The sequence below is a fragment of the Hyaena hyaena genome, unplaced genomic scaffold (genome assembly GCF_003009895.1).
Source record: "Hyaena hyaena isolate Hyena2069 unplaced genomic scaffold, ASM300989v1 scaffold_293, whole genome shotgun sequence".
Taxonomy (NCBI): domain Eukaryota; kingdom Metazoa; phylum Chordata; class Mammalia; order Carnivora; family Hyaenidae; genus Hyaena; species Hyaena hyaena.
The window spans coordinates 131,940-148,243 of NW_024080925.1; the positions used below are offsets into that span (position 1 = coordinate 131,940).

General features: G+C 32.9%; 1 protein-coding gene across 6 annotated transcripts in view; it reads right to left on the bottom strand.

The window, feature by feature from the left end:
• TDRD3 (tudor domain containing 3) overlaps positions 1 to 16,304 on the bottom strand; it is a 165,092-nt gene that overhangs the window by 21,453 nt on the left and 127,335 nt on the right. For 4 of the 6 annotated variants that reach the window (XM_039247278.1, XM_039247280.1, XM_039247284.1 and 1 more), the window contains exons 12-13: positions 14,064 to 14,189; positions 2,726 to 2,811 (exon numbers count right to left, since the gene is read on the bottom strand). In XM_039247278.1, coding sequence (XP_039103209.1) covers positions 2,726 to 2,811; positions 14,064 to 14,189 — 212 coding nt within the window. The remainder of the gene's footprint in view (positions 1 to 2,725; positions 2,812 to 14,063; positions 14,190 to 16,304) is intronic. The other 2 variants (XM_039247281.1, XM_039247282.1) reach the window with 1 other exon arrangement.

Consider the following 16,304-nt stretch of genomic DNA (forward strand, 5'->3'; position numbering starts at 1 on the left):
GGTCGGAGGCAGGACTGAGATATGCAGAAAATAACACAGGGCAAAGGGGATAGAGAATTTGTGTGATGGCACACTGATGTTTTTATAACAGGAATAGTCAGGGAAGGCCTTGATTCTTCCATGAGTCAGTACCTAACTGAGTTCAGTACTCTGTGCTCTGTTAATAATAAACAGCTATCGGTGATCTTGTTGGGCTCCTCTGCTAGTCTGTGACTCCTTGAGAGCAGGGACTGCTCATCTGTGCATTCCCATTGCCTAGCTCATAACCATTCTAAGTAAGTGTGCTCACCAATGTTCTGGGTGGAGAGGTAAAGCCACAGAATAAGTGCTCAAAAAACAGACTGATAGAATAGACAGATACATATTTGAAATGATAATAGGAAAACTTCAAAATAAAAAATTCACTTTTTTAACTTAGTATTTTAATAATATATCAAATGCTAATCCAGAGACAGAGTCAAACAAAATACTGTAACTACACAGTAACATATTCCTGAAATTATGAATGGTAGTAAGTACAGATTAAAGAAACATTTCATCGGAAAAATACATTTTGCTCTGTATTTGAAAACACTTGGGAGAGATTGAATTCTGAAGGTGTGTAAGCATTTTGGAAACAGTATAATTAAGGGGGAATTTTGCAAGGAATTGTGGAGTAGATTGTATGGATAGAAGGAAAATAGGTGATAAGACTTGTAGAAGTAACTCTATTTGCTCCTAATTACAGACAGGAACAAGTTTAAGGATCACTGTATTTTATCATGAAAAAGCCATAATTACATTGCCATTAACCTCACTGAAGGAAAAGGCAAAATTTAAAATTAAAAGGTGATGTTCTGTTTATCATTCCTTTTTAAACTCTCATTACTTTCAGATCCTTTTTGCAAATTTTAGGGATTTTTAAAGACTAAAATTCCCTAATTATGGTCCACTTTCTTCTTGCTAATTTAATTTCCTTGCTTTTACTTTTTCAAATAAAAAATCATAATACAAAATTACAGAAAGTTTATACAGTTGAAAAAACTGTATGCATACACACATTTAGAGTGTACATAATTCTACTACACTAAGCCATTACCTTGAGTATATTCTCATTCAAAAATATAACTTGCCTTTATTCACTCATCATAAATATTCCCCATTATATTACAGCCTTCATAATGATCTTTTTATCACAACTGTATAATATTTCATCCAGCAGGTGGAAGATCACTTGTTTTGCCATTCTCTTACTGTTAGGCATTTAGGTAACTTCTAGTTTTTATTATTATCACAACGCTGCAATGATTATTTTTCAGTAATTAGCTTATTTCCTTTGCTCTTTCCCTAGGAGAGATTAACAACTGTGGGATTATTGGTTTAAACACCCTTTAGGCTTAGAAAAAAATCAGAAGGATTACATCAATTTATACTGCCGTTAACAATGTTTAAGAGTACTCACATCACTGCCTCCTTACCAGCATGAGCATTATCTAATTTTTTCCCATTAACTCATACATTTAACACTGTGTATGTTAATTGTTTCAATTTGCACTTGAATACTACTAGAGTTCAATATTTCTAATTTTTAGTTATGAAAGATGACACTGCTACTTCAGCAAGAAACCATATTGAGCATAAGTCAAAAGTTCAAGGCTGTAAAAATAAAATAAAATAAATAAAATCTTTAAGAAAGTTAATCTAATCATGGCATGATTAACTGTTATTGTGCTCCATGATAATTAGGCATTAATGGCAAGCAGTTCACGTTAAGTGGCTATTACTGTTATTATTTACATATAACCAGATCAAGCATTCTGAGATTATGGGGAGGGCTGGACCAAGTAGAGATTTAAGCTCTTTTAGGCCCTCATTAAAGATCCCTTGATCTGGAACCAGATGTGATCCAGAAGGCAAGTTCTCTTTCCTTCCTTAGCTCCACACAGCCTCTACATAGAGAGCACCCAGAAAAATCCTAGGCATTACAAACATAGTTTGGTTGAGGGTAGGCTAGAATTTACTTTACTGAGAAGCAAAGATGAGGCCCAATCAGATATAACTCTTAGAGAGTTATGGCTATTAAATCCCTTTTCTCTTCTATTACACCTCAAGTTAAGGATCTAGGTTTTCAGTGAGAGACTTCTGAAGAACTTTAAAATCCCAAACTCCCTCCATCTCCTTTCCCGCAGAGAAAGGACTAGAGGCACAAACATATTTCCATTTTCCCAGTCAACCTTACTAATTCATGGTAATAGGATTTAAGGAACTTCCCTCTATCAAAACGTTTCTCCCCAACACTGTCTGAATATTCATTCATGCATTAGATTCTTGACATTTCTAAGCACATAATTCTGAGAAGAATAAAGGAGAAAGGTAGGAGTGTGAAAGGTAAGAAGGGGTTAACAGTGATCCACATTTCACTGTGAAATTAATTTAACCAGACTGGTTTTATATTCTTAAAATAATTAACTCTGAAGCATGCATAAGATAGGAATACGAATTCCAATGTGGAGAGGACATAGGGAGAAGCAAAAGGGATTAAATCATTTTGGGTTGCTTTAAAAATAATATAGCTGAGGACACTATACTATAGAGGAGCAGGGAAGAAGGCCAAGCTTACGATAATAAAAGTGTATGTTTCTATATACCTTGGGAGTTTACAAAGCACATTTCCATTGAACATGTTACTTAATCCTCACAACAACCCTGTACTGAAACTGAGACCCACATATATTAAGTAACTTACCCCAAGTCACTTAGGTAGTAAGTGGCAGAGCCGGGACTCGACCCAGGTCTTCTGATTATTCCTGTGCATTTGCAGCTCCCCTGGAGCTGAAGCAGGGGCAAAAGGGAGGTGGAAGTAATTTGCCCAAGACCAGGCTTGCCCTCTCCCCTTCTTTTAGTGGCCAAGCAGAGCAGACACGTAACCCTTGCAGTGGCCTCTTTTCATCACATTCTCTCAGGAGACAGCACACAGAATCTGAAAATGGTTCTCGGCCTTGGGCTCAGGAATGGCGCTAAGCAATAAACGATGTCACAAGTAATTTTGGCAGTATTTTGTCACTGATGTGAAATTTACTGGAATCTCAAAGTATAGTAGTTCTTACTTCAGAAAGTAAAGTTTATTTTTATAATTGAAATTAGGTAAAGCAGTTTGTTTGAAATAGTTTGTTTAGCAGTTTCAGTCAAACCTTTTAAAATTATACCATTAGAAAAATCATTTTGAAAAATACTAAGAACCCAGATATCAAATCTATTTCTAACCCTATTCTATGGCCATTTTTCTATTTTAATCATCTTCCCTCAGTGATTATTTTCATTAAAGCAATTATAATCATTAGAATGGACAGAATATTCAGTCTTTTTAAAGCCAAGTATTTTCAACAAAGTAACAGGAAAATGTATCTTCTTCTTGAAATGTAAATCTCATCTTTTTAAGTTATATCTAAAATGTCTTTAATGTAGCCTTTTATAATTAATTTTCTATGACAAAATTTAGAGTTTCCAGTACCTAGTTTCTTGAATAGTTCCTTAATTTTTCTTAGGGAATTATGTATTTTGATTTCTCATGTTGATTACTTACATTTCAAATAAGTTTTAAATATATTCAATGAGAAATTTTTCTTTTCTTATTTCCTAAGAATACAAGGGTACAATTTAAATCAACTGGGCATTTAACCAACTTTTTATCACTTCGAGATCTTTTTGTACCCAGCTCCAGTACATCTGTCTCTAACAGTCTTTGCATTTATGAGAACTTTTATCATTAGGGGTAGGTGCTAAGTATCGATTATAATCAGGGCTTATAAAAAGATCAACCAAGGATATCAATTCGTTTGTTCCCAAAGCTTTTAAAGGTTTTCTGAACTTGAAAAAAATGCTCTATTTAACCAGACTTCATTTGAGAATCAGTCTTATCTGAGATGGAACATATCCAACTTAATAGTTAAAAGCCACGTGAAACCTTTAACATGAATAAAAAAGGCAAATACTCTGGCACAAAACCAAAGAGGAAGAGGACAAGGAGGAAGAGTTTGGGTAAGGAGGAAGAAGAAAAGGACAGAAGAGGAACAAAATAGAAGAGGAAAAAGAAGTTTACCTAGAGTCAACCAAAAAGTTTGAGTAAGTACTCATACTTTTGATGTCTCCCTTTTTCCTTTGCTTTAAGACTTCAATTACATATTTTAAAAATCTAATTAATTCTAACATTCTTTTGCATACTGATGGTCAAGTCGGGAATTCCTAATAATATTTATATTATTTAATGACTTTATGAGATTAAAAAAAAGTGTATTTTTTCTACAGTATTCTAAGCTTTATTTACATTAGTCTCTTCAAGATAAAATGATCATTATATTCTCCTAAATCATTCACTAAATAGTACCAAAAATGGTTTCCAACATTAAAAAAAAGAACACAAGCCCATACATTTTAAAATTTGAACCAGAAAGAAACAGAATTAAACTGACTTCTAATATATAAATAGTAAGTTGTTGGTTAAGCATGACCAAGAGGGCTTACCCTAATTTTTTAATCACATTATCTGGGAAAAAATAAGCATACTTCAGAGAAGATAAAAATGCCAGTAAAAAGTCTTTAAAGTTAGTTCTAGTTTTAAAAAGTCAATGTTAGCCTTCCCCACTTGCTTCTTTCACACCATCCTATTTGTTTAACATGCATAACAAAATTGTAATCTAGAATCATTCTAACAATGGTTCCCAGACTGGGACCATCTAGTCTGATGGAGGCCTTATTAATATTTAGTAGGTGGTTTCTGCAAGGAAGGAAATCTATCTTCTACTTCTCTTATATCCTTTTAATCTTTTGGGTATATAGGGCAATCTATTTTCCAAAGTAGCTTTGCTACAAAAAGCATTCAAAGACTATTGAAAAACTAACATATTAGACTGTTATGCTTGGGCCCAATGTCTGACAAAGGACTTTTAAGTAATAAAGGTGACCACCAAGACTACATAAATCATCCAAAACATAATTTCTGACCTTCTACTGTTTTAGTTATCAAGCCAGTTCATGTGCTCACTTAAAATTCTAATCTCTTCAAGCTCTAAAAGAGCTGGTACTTACAGTATATACCTACCATTTATTTATAGAGTTCTTTTGCACTCTCACTAGCTATTAGCCAATCATAAATTCTGCTCTTGTTTATAATTATAAGTGTCTGGAAAGGGTAAGTTTCTTGAAATAAGAATATGTCCCCCTCTAGTTCACTCAAGTGAGCTGTGGAATTCTCTCCAAGATTATCGATTCATCTCACTTATCTGTTGTATCCCGGAAAACAAGAACAGGAGATCAAGAGCAGCTAAGTATGAACTTGCTTATTTTCCAGGAGGCTTTTAACAAGCTTTTAACTAATTAAAATACTATTATTCAAAAGTTTTAGAACACACAAGGCTATTAGTAAATTAGCAATATAAATGTTGAAACAAAACAGAATTTTTGGTCTTATAGGAATCTCCTTCACTTAAGAATGTTCACTTACCCAGTGGAATTAACATGCTTTGACACTTTCTTTTTGAAATGTCATCTTAACAAAAACAAGAACAAAAAAAAGGGGGGAGTTCATATTTTGCCTTAGCCTAGTTTTTTGGAGAATAACAAATTCAAAACCCAAATAAATGACGAAAAATGCCTTACTGCTGGAACATGTAAATATCATATGGGTTATTAGTTGAGAATTACAGAGAAGGACAGCAATATTATAAGAACTCTAAAGGTAGTCTTCACAAATGACAATTTCTTCAAGTGAATACATAGAAGTTTTCAGAATTAGAATTAAGTTAAAATAAAAAGACTAGTGAGTTATGTATAATTATATGTAAAATAAGATCTTAATTTTATGTAACAAAACACTATTACTTATGGCATAAGCACATAAATTTCAGGAATATATTCTGTCCTTTATTCACAGAAAGGTTAAGAATCTGAGAACATGTTTGACGAGAAACTGCCTTTTACTATATATATAGTAAGTCTCTATTTGTATAGTTAGTCTCTATTTGTAACGCTGAAATATAATATGTTCTTAATAAGAAGTTTGGAATATCTGCAACAATATATTTAAAGATACATCTTCACCCTATCCTAAAGCTGGGAAAATTTGAAAACTAGAAAGAAAATAACAAGACAGCTAATACGTTTTCCAAAATATCTCCTATAGATTTTCTGTAACAGGTTCTATAACAAGTAAAAAAAAAAAAAAAAAAAAGTTCCATGAGCAAGTAAGTTTGTGAAGCAATACACAGTACCTCTCTCAGAGATCAAAATACGTATCAACTGATGTGAAAGGTCAACAGTATTTTCTAAATAAATAAAAAAAAAAAGCACTCAAAGCAAATGAACATAAGCTCATAGATCCAATAAGTGTTTTTTGGCAAGGTTGCAGGTTAACTACAAAGCACTGATGAAGGAAATTACAGAAGATCTATATAAATGGAGAAAAACAAGATCAAATAAAATACATATTAGTCTGTTATTGGCTCAAAGAGATCCCATAATTTAAAAAAGCATGCTTAATTTTTTTAACCCAGCATTTTCCAAATGTATTTAACCAAAAAGCAGAACTAATATTCTCAGAATGTTCTCTAGATGGATTAGGCATAAAAGAGTCTGCAGAAAAAACTAATGGCTTTTGTATTCTTATGGTAGTCTAAGTTGCTTAAATAGAGCCTCTTCAATTATGTCTACTCTTAATAAACTGTATGAGTTTTCTTTCTTAAGGCAAATAAAATGTACTCACTGTTGTAGTACTTCCTTTCCCTTTTGAATGTTACTCTCAGTCAATGCCAGGTTGCTAAGGGACTTATTTCAAGCCAAGGTGTAAAACTCTTGCTAGTAGTTCCCAAGTTTAATGGATTTGGAAGCTCTATAACATGAGAGTATTTCTCACAAGGAGACAGATCAAACTCCACTCTTTCCTACAGGTGTGATAGTGAAGCCTATCACACAGGATTCTAGAGTAAATAGCATAGGTCCAGTAAAGTTCAGAAAATTAAGATCAGTAGGAAAAGTAGTCCATATACATCAAGAGATACCAGCTACTAAAGGTGAAAGAAAGAAAGAAAGAAGGGAGGGAGGGAGGGAGGGAGGGAGAGAGGAAAGAAAGGAAAGAAAGAAAGAAAGAAAGAAAGAAAGAAAGAAAGAAAGAAAGAAAGAAAGAAAGAACGGACGGAAGGAAAGAAAGAAAGAAAGAAAGAAAGAAAGAAAGAAAGAAAGAAAGAAAGAAGGAAGTTAAAAAAAAAAAGCCAAGAGGATACGAGAATGTTTTGGAAATAAAAATGAAAAGAGAGAGAGATGAGTACTGAATAGGATGACCAAAGTAAGAATACACAAAAACAGTATTAAGCGGAGACACAAGACGAAAGGACAGGTGACAACTCACTACAGTATGCAATCAAACACGTATCATCAGTCCCAGATTTACAGGAGGAAAAGTGTACTGCAGGGGCTCCATCTGAAAGTGGATAGAATCCATGGTGCAATGAGCAATATTATTTTTCTGCTTTTTTAGGTGCAGACGGAAGAGGCTCAGAAATTCACCAGAAACTAAAATAGAACTGCATTTTTTTAATTCAAAGGTGCCTCTTCAAATGGAGAATAATCTTTAAAATATACTGGCGTGAGTGTCTAATCAAGACACGTGTCCAGTATAAGAGTAAGACCTTGGGAAGAGAGAAATAAAACAAAACAATATTCCTCAGATTCATTTATTTTACTACTTTATTTCCTGTGCAATAAGTATATTAGCAAGTCTTTCGCATGATATGCAAAGGAATGTAAAATTCAGTGCTGTTTGAAATGACAATTTTAAAAAGCCTTGGTATGTAAAAAAAATGAAAAAACAAAAAAATGTATACTTCGAAGAGAACAAGCTTTGAGCTTACTGAATCAAAAATGCCAAAGGTGAAAACCAGTTCACCTGACAATCCCGGCACCCTTCGGCTGCAGGTCTCCCCGTGATGCCTCCTTAAAGACTACTTTGAAGGAAAATGTAAATCATGGCATATTCAGCATAAATCTAAAAGCATCATGAATTTAACTCATAATTAACAGACATCATAGTTCAGGGCACCACATGTTAAGTTGCTAATAATAAAGGCGAGACTTAGAAGATAAAAGATTAACATCATATCTGCTGGTATTCGTTTATGCAAAAAAAAAAAAAAAACTGCTGTGGATTTTTCAAACAGTTTTGCAAGGTTGATTCTTAATATTGATAACCAAATAATTTAAGGCTGAAATCATTTTATAAATTATAGTTAAACTTAGAAACAAATCTGACTAGTATGACTATAATAACTTTAAAAAGACAGCACATCTTAGGTAATATCCTGCCATGTTATTTCACTTTGGAAGTTACTTCACCTCCAGGAAAAAAGGAACATGACATAATCAAATAACCTTACATTCAGTGCTCAATAAAGAAAACCTCGGATTACCCAGAAACGTTTTAAAGATGTCTTTATATATAGCTCCTTTGGGTAGATTACAATATATGAAGTTATCAAATAGTAAAGTTTAAACAATACTTTTTGTATTGGTTTTTAAAATTATTATCTAGCATATTATTCTCTTACAACTAATTTAAATGGTGAAATAAAATGTCTCTGTTAAATAATATAGCAGGGTCAAAACTAGATGTCAACATTTTTATAGTTATCTGTTAGGTCTGGCTATCACAGACAAATTTTGGGCCTCAGGGGTAGATACCAACAGTATGAAGTTGACATCTCTATGTATATTGCACACACTTATGAATGAATAATCTCTCCCTCTATATCAGCAGCTTTCATATCTCTAGTAAAGTCTTTCTGGGTAATCCACAACCTCTGGTGGGAATTATGAAACGCTGAGCAATTGATGAAGAAATAAAGAGTATCAAATACAACCAAACTTTATTAAATCAAAGCTTGAAGATACTGCATGGGATCCCCAAATTCCATCACCCATAATTTGAAAAGTATGTTCTTGAACGGGGCTAAGCTAGCTATCCAGTTTCATTCTGACTAACTCTGTTTATATTGCAACAAAACAAGACCAAACAAAATGGGCACTGCCTATAGGACACTATTTGAAAGGAAAGTTTCCTGAAATATGTATGATGGAAAAAAATGTATTTCAGTATTTCAGTGACCTTAATCAACTCATGCTTTTAGTGCAGAAATTTGAGTATGGTAAATTATACCCACTAATTTATTTAAGGATTTATCAGCAAAAATGAAAAACCTCTGGACTATGATTAAATATGTGCTTGTACTTTTTATTGGCTACTAATTGGCAGAACCTCACTGTTACATAATTCTAATTTTCCTTTGAAGTTAATGATTTCTATAACAATTGTCCTCTTTTTAATATCTATTATGATCTTTTAAAATCAAATATAGACCAGATATAGCCTAACTTTATCACTACATCATTAAAATTACTAACATGACCTTGTTCTAATACATGTAGGATCCATTTTAACTCATTAATTTATGTATCATAACCTTCGATCTCTGTCATTAAATAGGTTAGGGTTTTTATGGTTATGTTTCTTTTTAATATTTTTATTAGTGGTAGAAGAATTTATAGAAGAAGTGGTAGAAGAATTTACTGCTTTTTGTGAATGTCACTTGAATTTAAGAAGATAACTTACAAAATTTTGTGCAAAGCTACTTCAAAAGTAAAACTTGAGATTTATAATTATTTAAAAAAAGCAAAATCCAAACCCTCCTAAAAAGAAATTTTACTCTTTAGATAGAATATGAACTTTTGAATCAAGTAAATTCATTAAGTCATGCTTTTTTCTTTCATATTAATTTTATCTTCAAACTAAGGTGGAATAAAATAAAGGCCTAAGCATATTTAAATTAAAACTTCAGTAAACATGACTTTCTCTACTTGTATTTTGTTTTAAACTTTAAGAAGAAAGAACAAAGATCCCATGAGATATTTAAGTTTGTTCCACATAAATGGAACTATAACTTTCTTCCATCTTTGTGCAGTGGGCAGGGATTTTTGTGTGCTTTGTGCACTAACATGTATCCTTCACCTAGAATAGTGCCTATCTAGCACCTAATAGATATGTAAAGAATATTTTTGAATATATGAATACAGAAAAACATTTAAAATAGGATGATCATCTAAAACTCAGTAACAATCCATCTGTCCAGAATTAATGCCCAAGATGTGTATGTAAGGCCTTGGAACTACACATTATCTATGTAATCGGAATTGTTTTATTTGGAACAATAGCTGAACAATAATCATTTACTGATATGAAGAAGCAAATACTATGAATTTATAAAAAGAAAGTTTAGGAGCCAGCAAGTTCTAAAACATTTCTTGGGATATAAAAGTCTCAATAGAATCCAGGTCATAAAAATACTTGGAAAATCAAGACTTGACAAGTGTCTCTCCAGGCTTAGAAAAGCAACTCAGAAGGAACTACACTCTAAAAACACAAAAGGTTAGTCTGAGCAGCAGCACCAGGGTATTTTACAGTAATTCCAAATTGCCTGCGGCATCTTTTTACTGGTTTCCTGGTATTCACTTTAGAGTTAAAAGGAACCAATTTGGAAAGGGCCTGCAGGAAATACAAATAGCAGTTTTCTTTGTCTCTAATATTTTCTCATACAGTAATCAGAAATATAAAATAAGATAGATATGTACTTTTCTTCCTATATAGTTTTCTTCCTATATAATATGAGACTCCCTAATGCTTCATTTACTTTGGAAAAATAAGGAAAATAGTACGATGTTCACAAAACATTGGGGGGAAAAGCGAGAACATTTATCTAGTTAAGAATAAGTTATGAATGGGACTCCTGGGTGGCTTAGTTGGTTAAACGTCCGACTTTCACTTGGGTCATGATCTCATGGTTCGTGGGTTCGAGCCCCGCGTCGGGCTCTGTGCTGACTGCCAGCTCAGAGCCTGGAGCCTGTTTCAGAGTCTGTGACTCCCNGGGCTCTGTGCTGACTGCCAGCTCAGAGCCTGGAGCCTGTTTCAGAGTCTGTGACTCCCTCTCTCTCTGACCCTCCCCTGCTCACGCTGTCTCTCTCTCTCTCCTAGAAATAAATAAAACATTAAAAAAAATTAAAAAAAAAAAGTTACGAACCCCACATTACGTGTGATAGAGAGTTCACTATAATAAAGATGCTAAAGTTAAGAGAGAATATTTAATGACAGCTAAAAGAGCCAGGTGAAATCTAGCTAGAACAAAAAAATCAAGGATGACTTACTAAAAAGTTTACTAAATCATTTTGGAGGAAATAAAGTATTTATTCATAATCAGAGCATATATTTTTACCATCCAAAATACCATCACTGAGTATGTTCTGGAAGTAAAAATATGTATCCAGATGGAAAGGCAAATAATTCCTAAACTTCAGGAGAAAAATATTAACCCTTAGATTTAAAGCATTAAGTAGATTTTTATTTTAATTTTCTATACAAAAGACTATTAACTTAGTCACTGAGTCTCTTAATATTTCATGCTTTTTATGGAATGATTTATCCTTACACCTTTAAGAGTTAATACAGGCAACTTTTGGGTTGTTTTTCCTGCAAACTATTAGAAACATCTTCAATGAATGACCATTGCTACCTTTAGGAAAAGGAGGTTTTTCTCAAATCTTACACTGATAAGAAACGAACACCTTAATAAGAGATAAAATACCATTTCACAATTAAAAAGAGAGCAAGAGTTAAAAATTAAAAATTACACAATCGATGGCGTTGAGTGAACACTTGCACCTTTGCAACCCATTAATTTTTCTAGTATGTTTACCAATTAGAATTATCTGCTTATTGATATAGTGAATATTTTGCTTTAATTTAAAACTTGTCACAATTCCAGTCATAATAAGAAAAAGTGCGCACAGACCCCCAACATTAATACTCTCAGAGGTCAAGAGAACACGAATCTAACTCTACACTGAATATATTGACAACCGCCAAACTGCTTTTCTTCAGGAGCTTTTTATGTATGTATGCACATATATGTATTTTTTAAAAAATGCAGATAGAGGAAGATATGTTAAGCTAGTGGCTTCTGCATATCAAGGATATGCTTCTCCAAGCTAAATCAATTGCTCAAGCAGATAAAGAGGAAAAATGACCTTATCCCCAATAATGATGTTCATGATCCAACAATATTTGTCATATTAATTTATACAGAATCATAAAATATCAACAATCACAGGAGAAAAGTAATACCAGAACCTCTAAAACATTTAGTAATTCTCTCTTGCCTTTCGCTGTAAAATATTTCGAGAATCTTAGAAAAGAATTTTAGGCTGACTGCAAAATAAAGTAAGTAAGTAAAAAAAAAATACAAAAGAGCATAGATGAGTATTCACAAATGTGTAGAATGTAGTAAAGTATTGCTTGGCTCAGAATCACTACATGGACTGTGACATCTGAGAAATTTATTGTCCAGCTAGGTTTATACTGACTTCAAATTAATGATAATGCAAACAGAGATATTAAAGGGGGAAAGGAAAAGTCACTGACTAGAAAGAAAAGGATCACTCAGTACGAAACACTTCTGAATGGAAGAGCTACAGAGAGGAATGACAATGTGCTCATCCGTAATGTCCACCCTGAAACAGAAAAAGGAAGTAGAAAAGAAAATGAAGTAATGAAACTAAATTTTTCTGTAGGCAGAAAAGAATAAAATCAACCTCTTATCAAATTCTCTAAAAAAAAAAAAAAACCTAAATGAAAAATTCTATTTTGACTCTTTGACTGTAATGATTAAACACATTTGGGAGCACATTACAAATAGCAAACCAGGACTCAACTTCTGGAAATACATAACCTATAAATAAATAATTACTTTTACCATCAAAACAAGATTAAGATGTATTAATGGAAAAAGAGAATGAAAATAGCAGTCATGGGAGAATAAGAAGGGCAAACACAGGGTTACATCAAGTTCCTCCACGAAAGAAAAGGTATAAATTAACTTTAGATGCTATTTCAGTCCTTTAGAGAAAAAGTGGCTAAACTTTAGACAATGAGACTAAGGGAAAAGATCTATTAATTAAACATATTAACCATTAGTAACATACTATAAAATATGAAATGATAAATTATCTAGAAAGTTCCATGGCCCAAAGCATAATTACTACTACTTGGCTTTTGGTTGTTTTATTTATTTTGGGGACAGTAGACAGAGGGGTGTGGGTGATACTGAGGTGGTGACGGAAAAATGTAAGGAGACAAAAACTAAGCTAAACTAAAATGGAGCAAATGAGAAAAACCTGTATATTTCAGATAAGACTAATGTCTGATTAATACCATTTTATAGTATATTTTGATACTTTAGAAAAATAGAAACAAATTAGACTTCTAATGATGAGTTTATTAACAGCTACCCATAAAGTGGAGAAAGGAAGTTAAAAATAACTTTATGAAAGTACTTTTAATATATCTTGTCCTCTATTTTTTCCTAAATGTAGCTGAGACTCTATCTATATAAAGTCACATAAGCCCTTATATATAATGGACTCCATGAAGCTAATAGTTCTAAATTACATCATCAAAATTACCACAGAGCATTGACATACATTTGGCAACAAAATCAAGTAATTATTAAACAGAGATTTTATAGTTAATCTCTATGTATACATATATGAACACATATGTAGTAAATGCAGCATGACTTCATATATAAAGTGTTTTTCTTAATTTGATATGTAATGAAAATAATAAAGAACATACACGTATTCATCTGAGATTTAAATTTGATAACTGCTGGACATAATTTAGTCAAATTTAAAGTAACAAACTGGAAAAGAACAAAATATGCATAAAAACTTGCCACTGTAAATAAGAGCACCTATTTCCAAAGCATAATATAACAAAGCATTACACAGGGAAAGTGAATTTCAATGCATTCATTTTTATTGTAGTTCAATGTAATTATTAAATTAGAATCTTACTTTAGGAGTAGCCAGTTTTAAGTAAATTCAAAATATTTTTTCCACTGGCAAATCTTGTATTGCTATGACTAATCATTTAGAGCTACGTATTTTCTTCAAAACAGCTTATGCCTTCGTACAGAATTTGGATCACGTACCCACGCATCTGTCTGAATGGGCCTGATGTTGCTTAGTAGCACCTCTTCATAGTTTCCATAATCAATGAATTTAACAACCGCTGTCATACCAGAAGAATGGAGAGCTTCAACTTCTGCTCGGTAAAACTGAGGAGACAAAAAGGAGTTGTGAATATCACAATCCACATTGCCTACAAAGGACGTTATTTGATGGAAATGTAAATACAATGTGTATTTTTTGAAGGCTCATTTTTAAAAACTATTTTTGATTGAGATATGTATACATTGTGAAAGGATTACCACAAGTTTAATGTCTTCACTACACAAGGTTACAAAATTTTTTCTTGGGCTGAGACTTTTAAGATCTACTCTCTTAGCAACTTTCAATTACACAATATTTGAAACAAAATTTTTAACAGAATAATATTTTTAGGAAAGAAAACTTACCTTTAGATAATTATAAATTGGCTTACAAAAAAGATAAATTCTCTCATCCATATGAGTTCTGACATACACTGGGCAGTGGTAAAGATTTCAGGACAGAACTAAGAGGGTCAGTAGAGAAGAATATTTACATGTTAATGGGTATTAAAAAAAAAAAACAAATAGTGCTACGTTTTGTTGTAAGCCACTGACGCCCTTTACCAACATTAGTAAGATTATTCTTATGTACAAATCAGAAAATATAACTTTGGAGCATAAATATATGACAAAAATAAATCTCAAAGAAAAAGGCTCTCCATCACAGTCATCACAGGCTTCTGGGGTGCAGTAGGGATGTCAGATAAGGGGTAAACACATTACTTATATCCAGGATTTATAGAATTTGAGACACTGCAAGACCAGACACTTTTATTTTCTCAGTTTACCTAGTATAATTTGTTTCTGGGAATTAACTCACGTTAACGAACTCACAAGGAACCGATTTACATAACAACAATCTTAATTTTTTTTCTGTTAATGTAGCTACAAGTAGGTCAACTAACTGGAGTACTTCTCTACTACAGGTCAACCCATTCAGGACGCAAATTATAGATCTGAATGTTGCTTAGTGAAGACCAAACAAAAAGTAAAAACTATTTATTCTTAAGGAATATTTCCTTCAAACGAGGGTAATTGGATGCTCTACTACAACACTGTAATGGTATCTCTTAGTAAGCTCACCAGAATCAGAAAATGTCAAAGGCAACAAAAATTCTTACTCTCTACATCCTTCTAAAATACATTATCCCGAGTATACCAGGAAATAAAACCCTGTTTTTACTGATTAAATAGTATACTTTACATCACAAAGGTTATTAAGTTAATCCATGGTGTATCCTTCCCAGGTCTAGATGCTAACAAGTTTAGAAACACCATGCTGGAATTCTTTTTCTTATATTAGAGTTCCTGATATACATTCACGTCTGTCCTTTCCTCCTTTATTTCTTAGCGTCATACTTCTGTGATCTATGAATTGCTGTGAGTTTGTAAGCTTCTCAGACAATTAAGTCAGTTCTGTTAAGGTCAACAAATGAGTCACAATAAGGTGACATCTTTTTAGAACCTTACGAGTCTAATAAAACAACTGCATGAAAAATGACTTCTATGTAACGTGGAGAGTACTCTAATAATGGTGCAATGATATGGCACTTAATAAGGCTAAGGAGTTTGGGAAGAACTTTCTGTGGCAGATAACAATGGATACAGTCTTCAGTGATGAAGAAGGTTTAGCCAAGTAAAAAACTGAGAAGGGTGCACCACGGGAAGTTATAGAGACCTAAAGTATGGAGATGAGTGCAGGAAGCTACAAACAGTTTAAAATTAATTATGGCATGATGTGAGGAGGGTCGACCAATAGGAAATTAGATGGGGCAAGAAGGTAAGGACCAGCTGAGAGAGGCTCTATGGCTCTATGTATTCCACAGGTAAAAGATTTTAACTAGGAAGAATGACATGGTCTAAGACCAGGATCAGTGATGGTAGTTTCAATGACATATTTGAGAGGAATAAGGTTTAAGGCAGGGAAACCATTTTGGAGGTTGTTACGGTATTCCAGTAGAGACAGCAGAAAAAGCGGAACTAATTATGGCAGTCTAGAAGGAGAAGGAGAATTGTTCCAAATTCCCAAATCCTTCTATGGAAATAAAGGTTGAGAAATGGCAAGGTAGTGTAAAGAATTTTTTAAATGATAGATTATATCACTTGGTTAATTATCTGCATTACAGCACTATAATGCAATTAAGGCTATAGTTTCCTAATGACAGTTACAACTCATGTTTT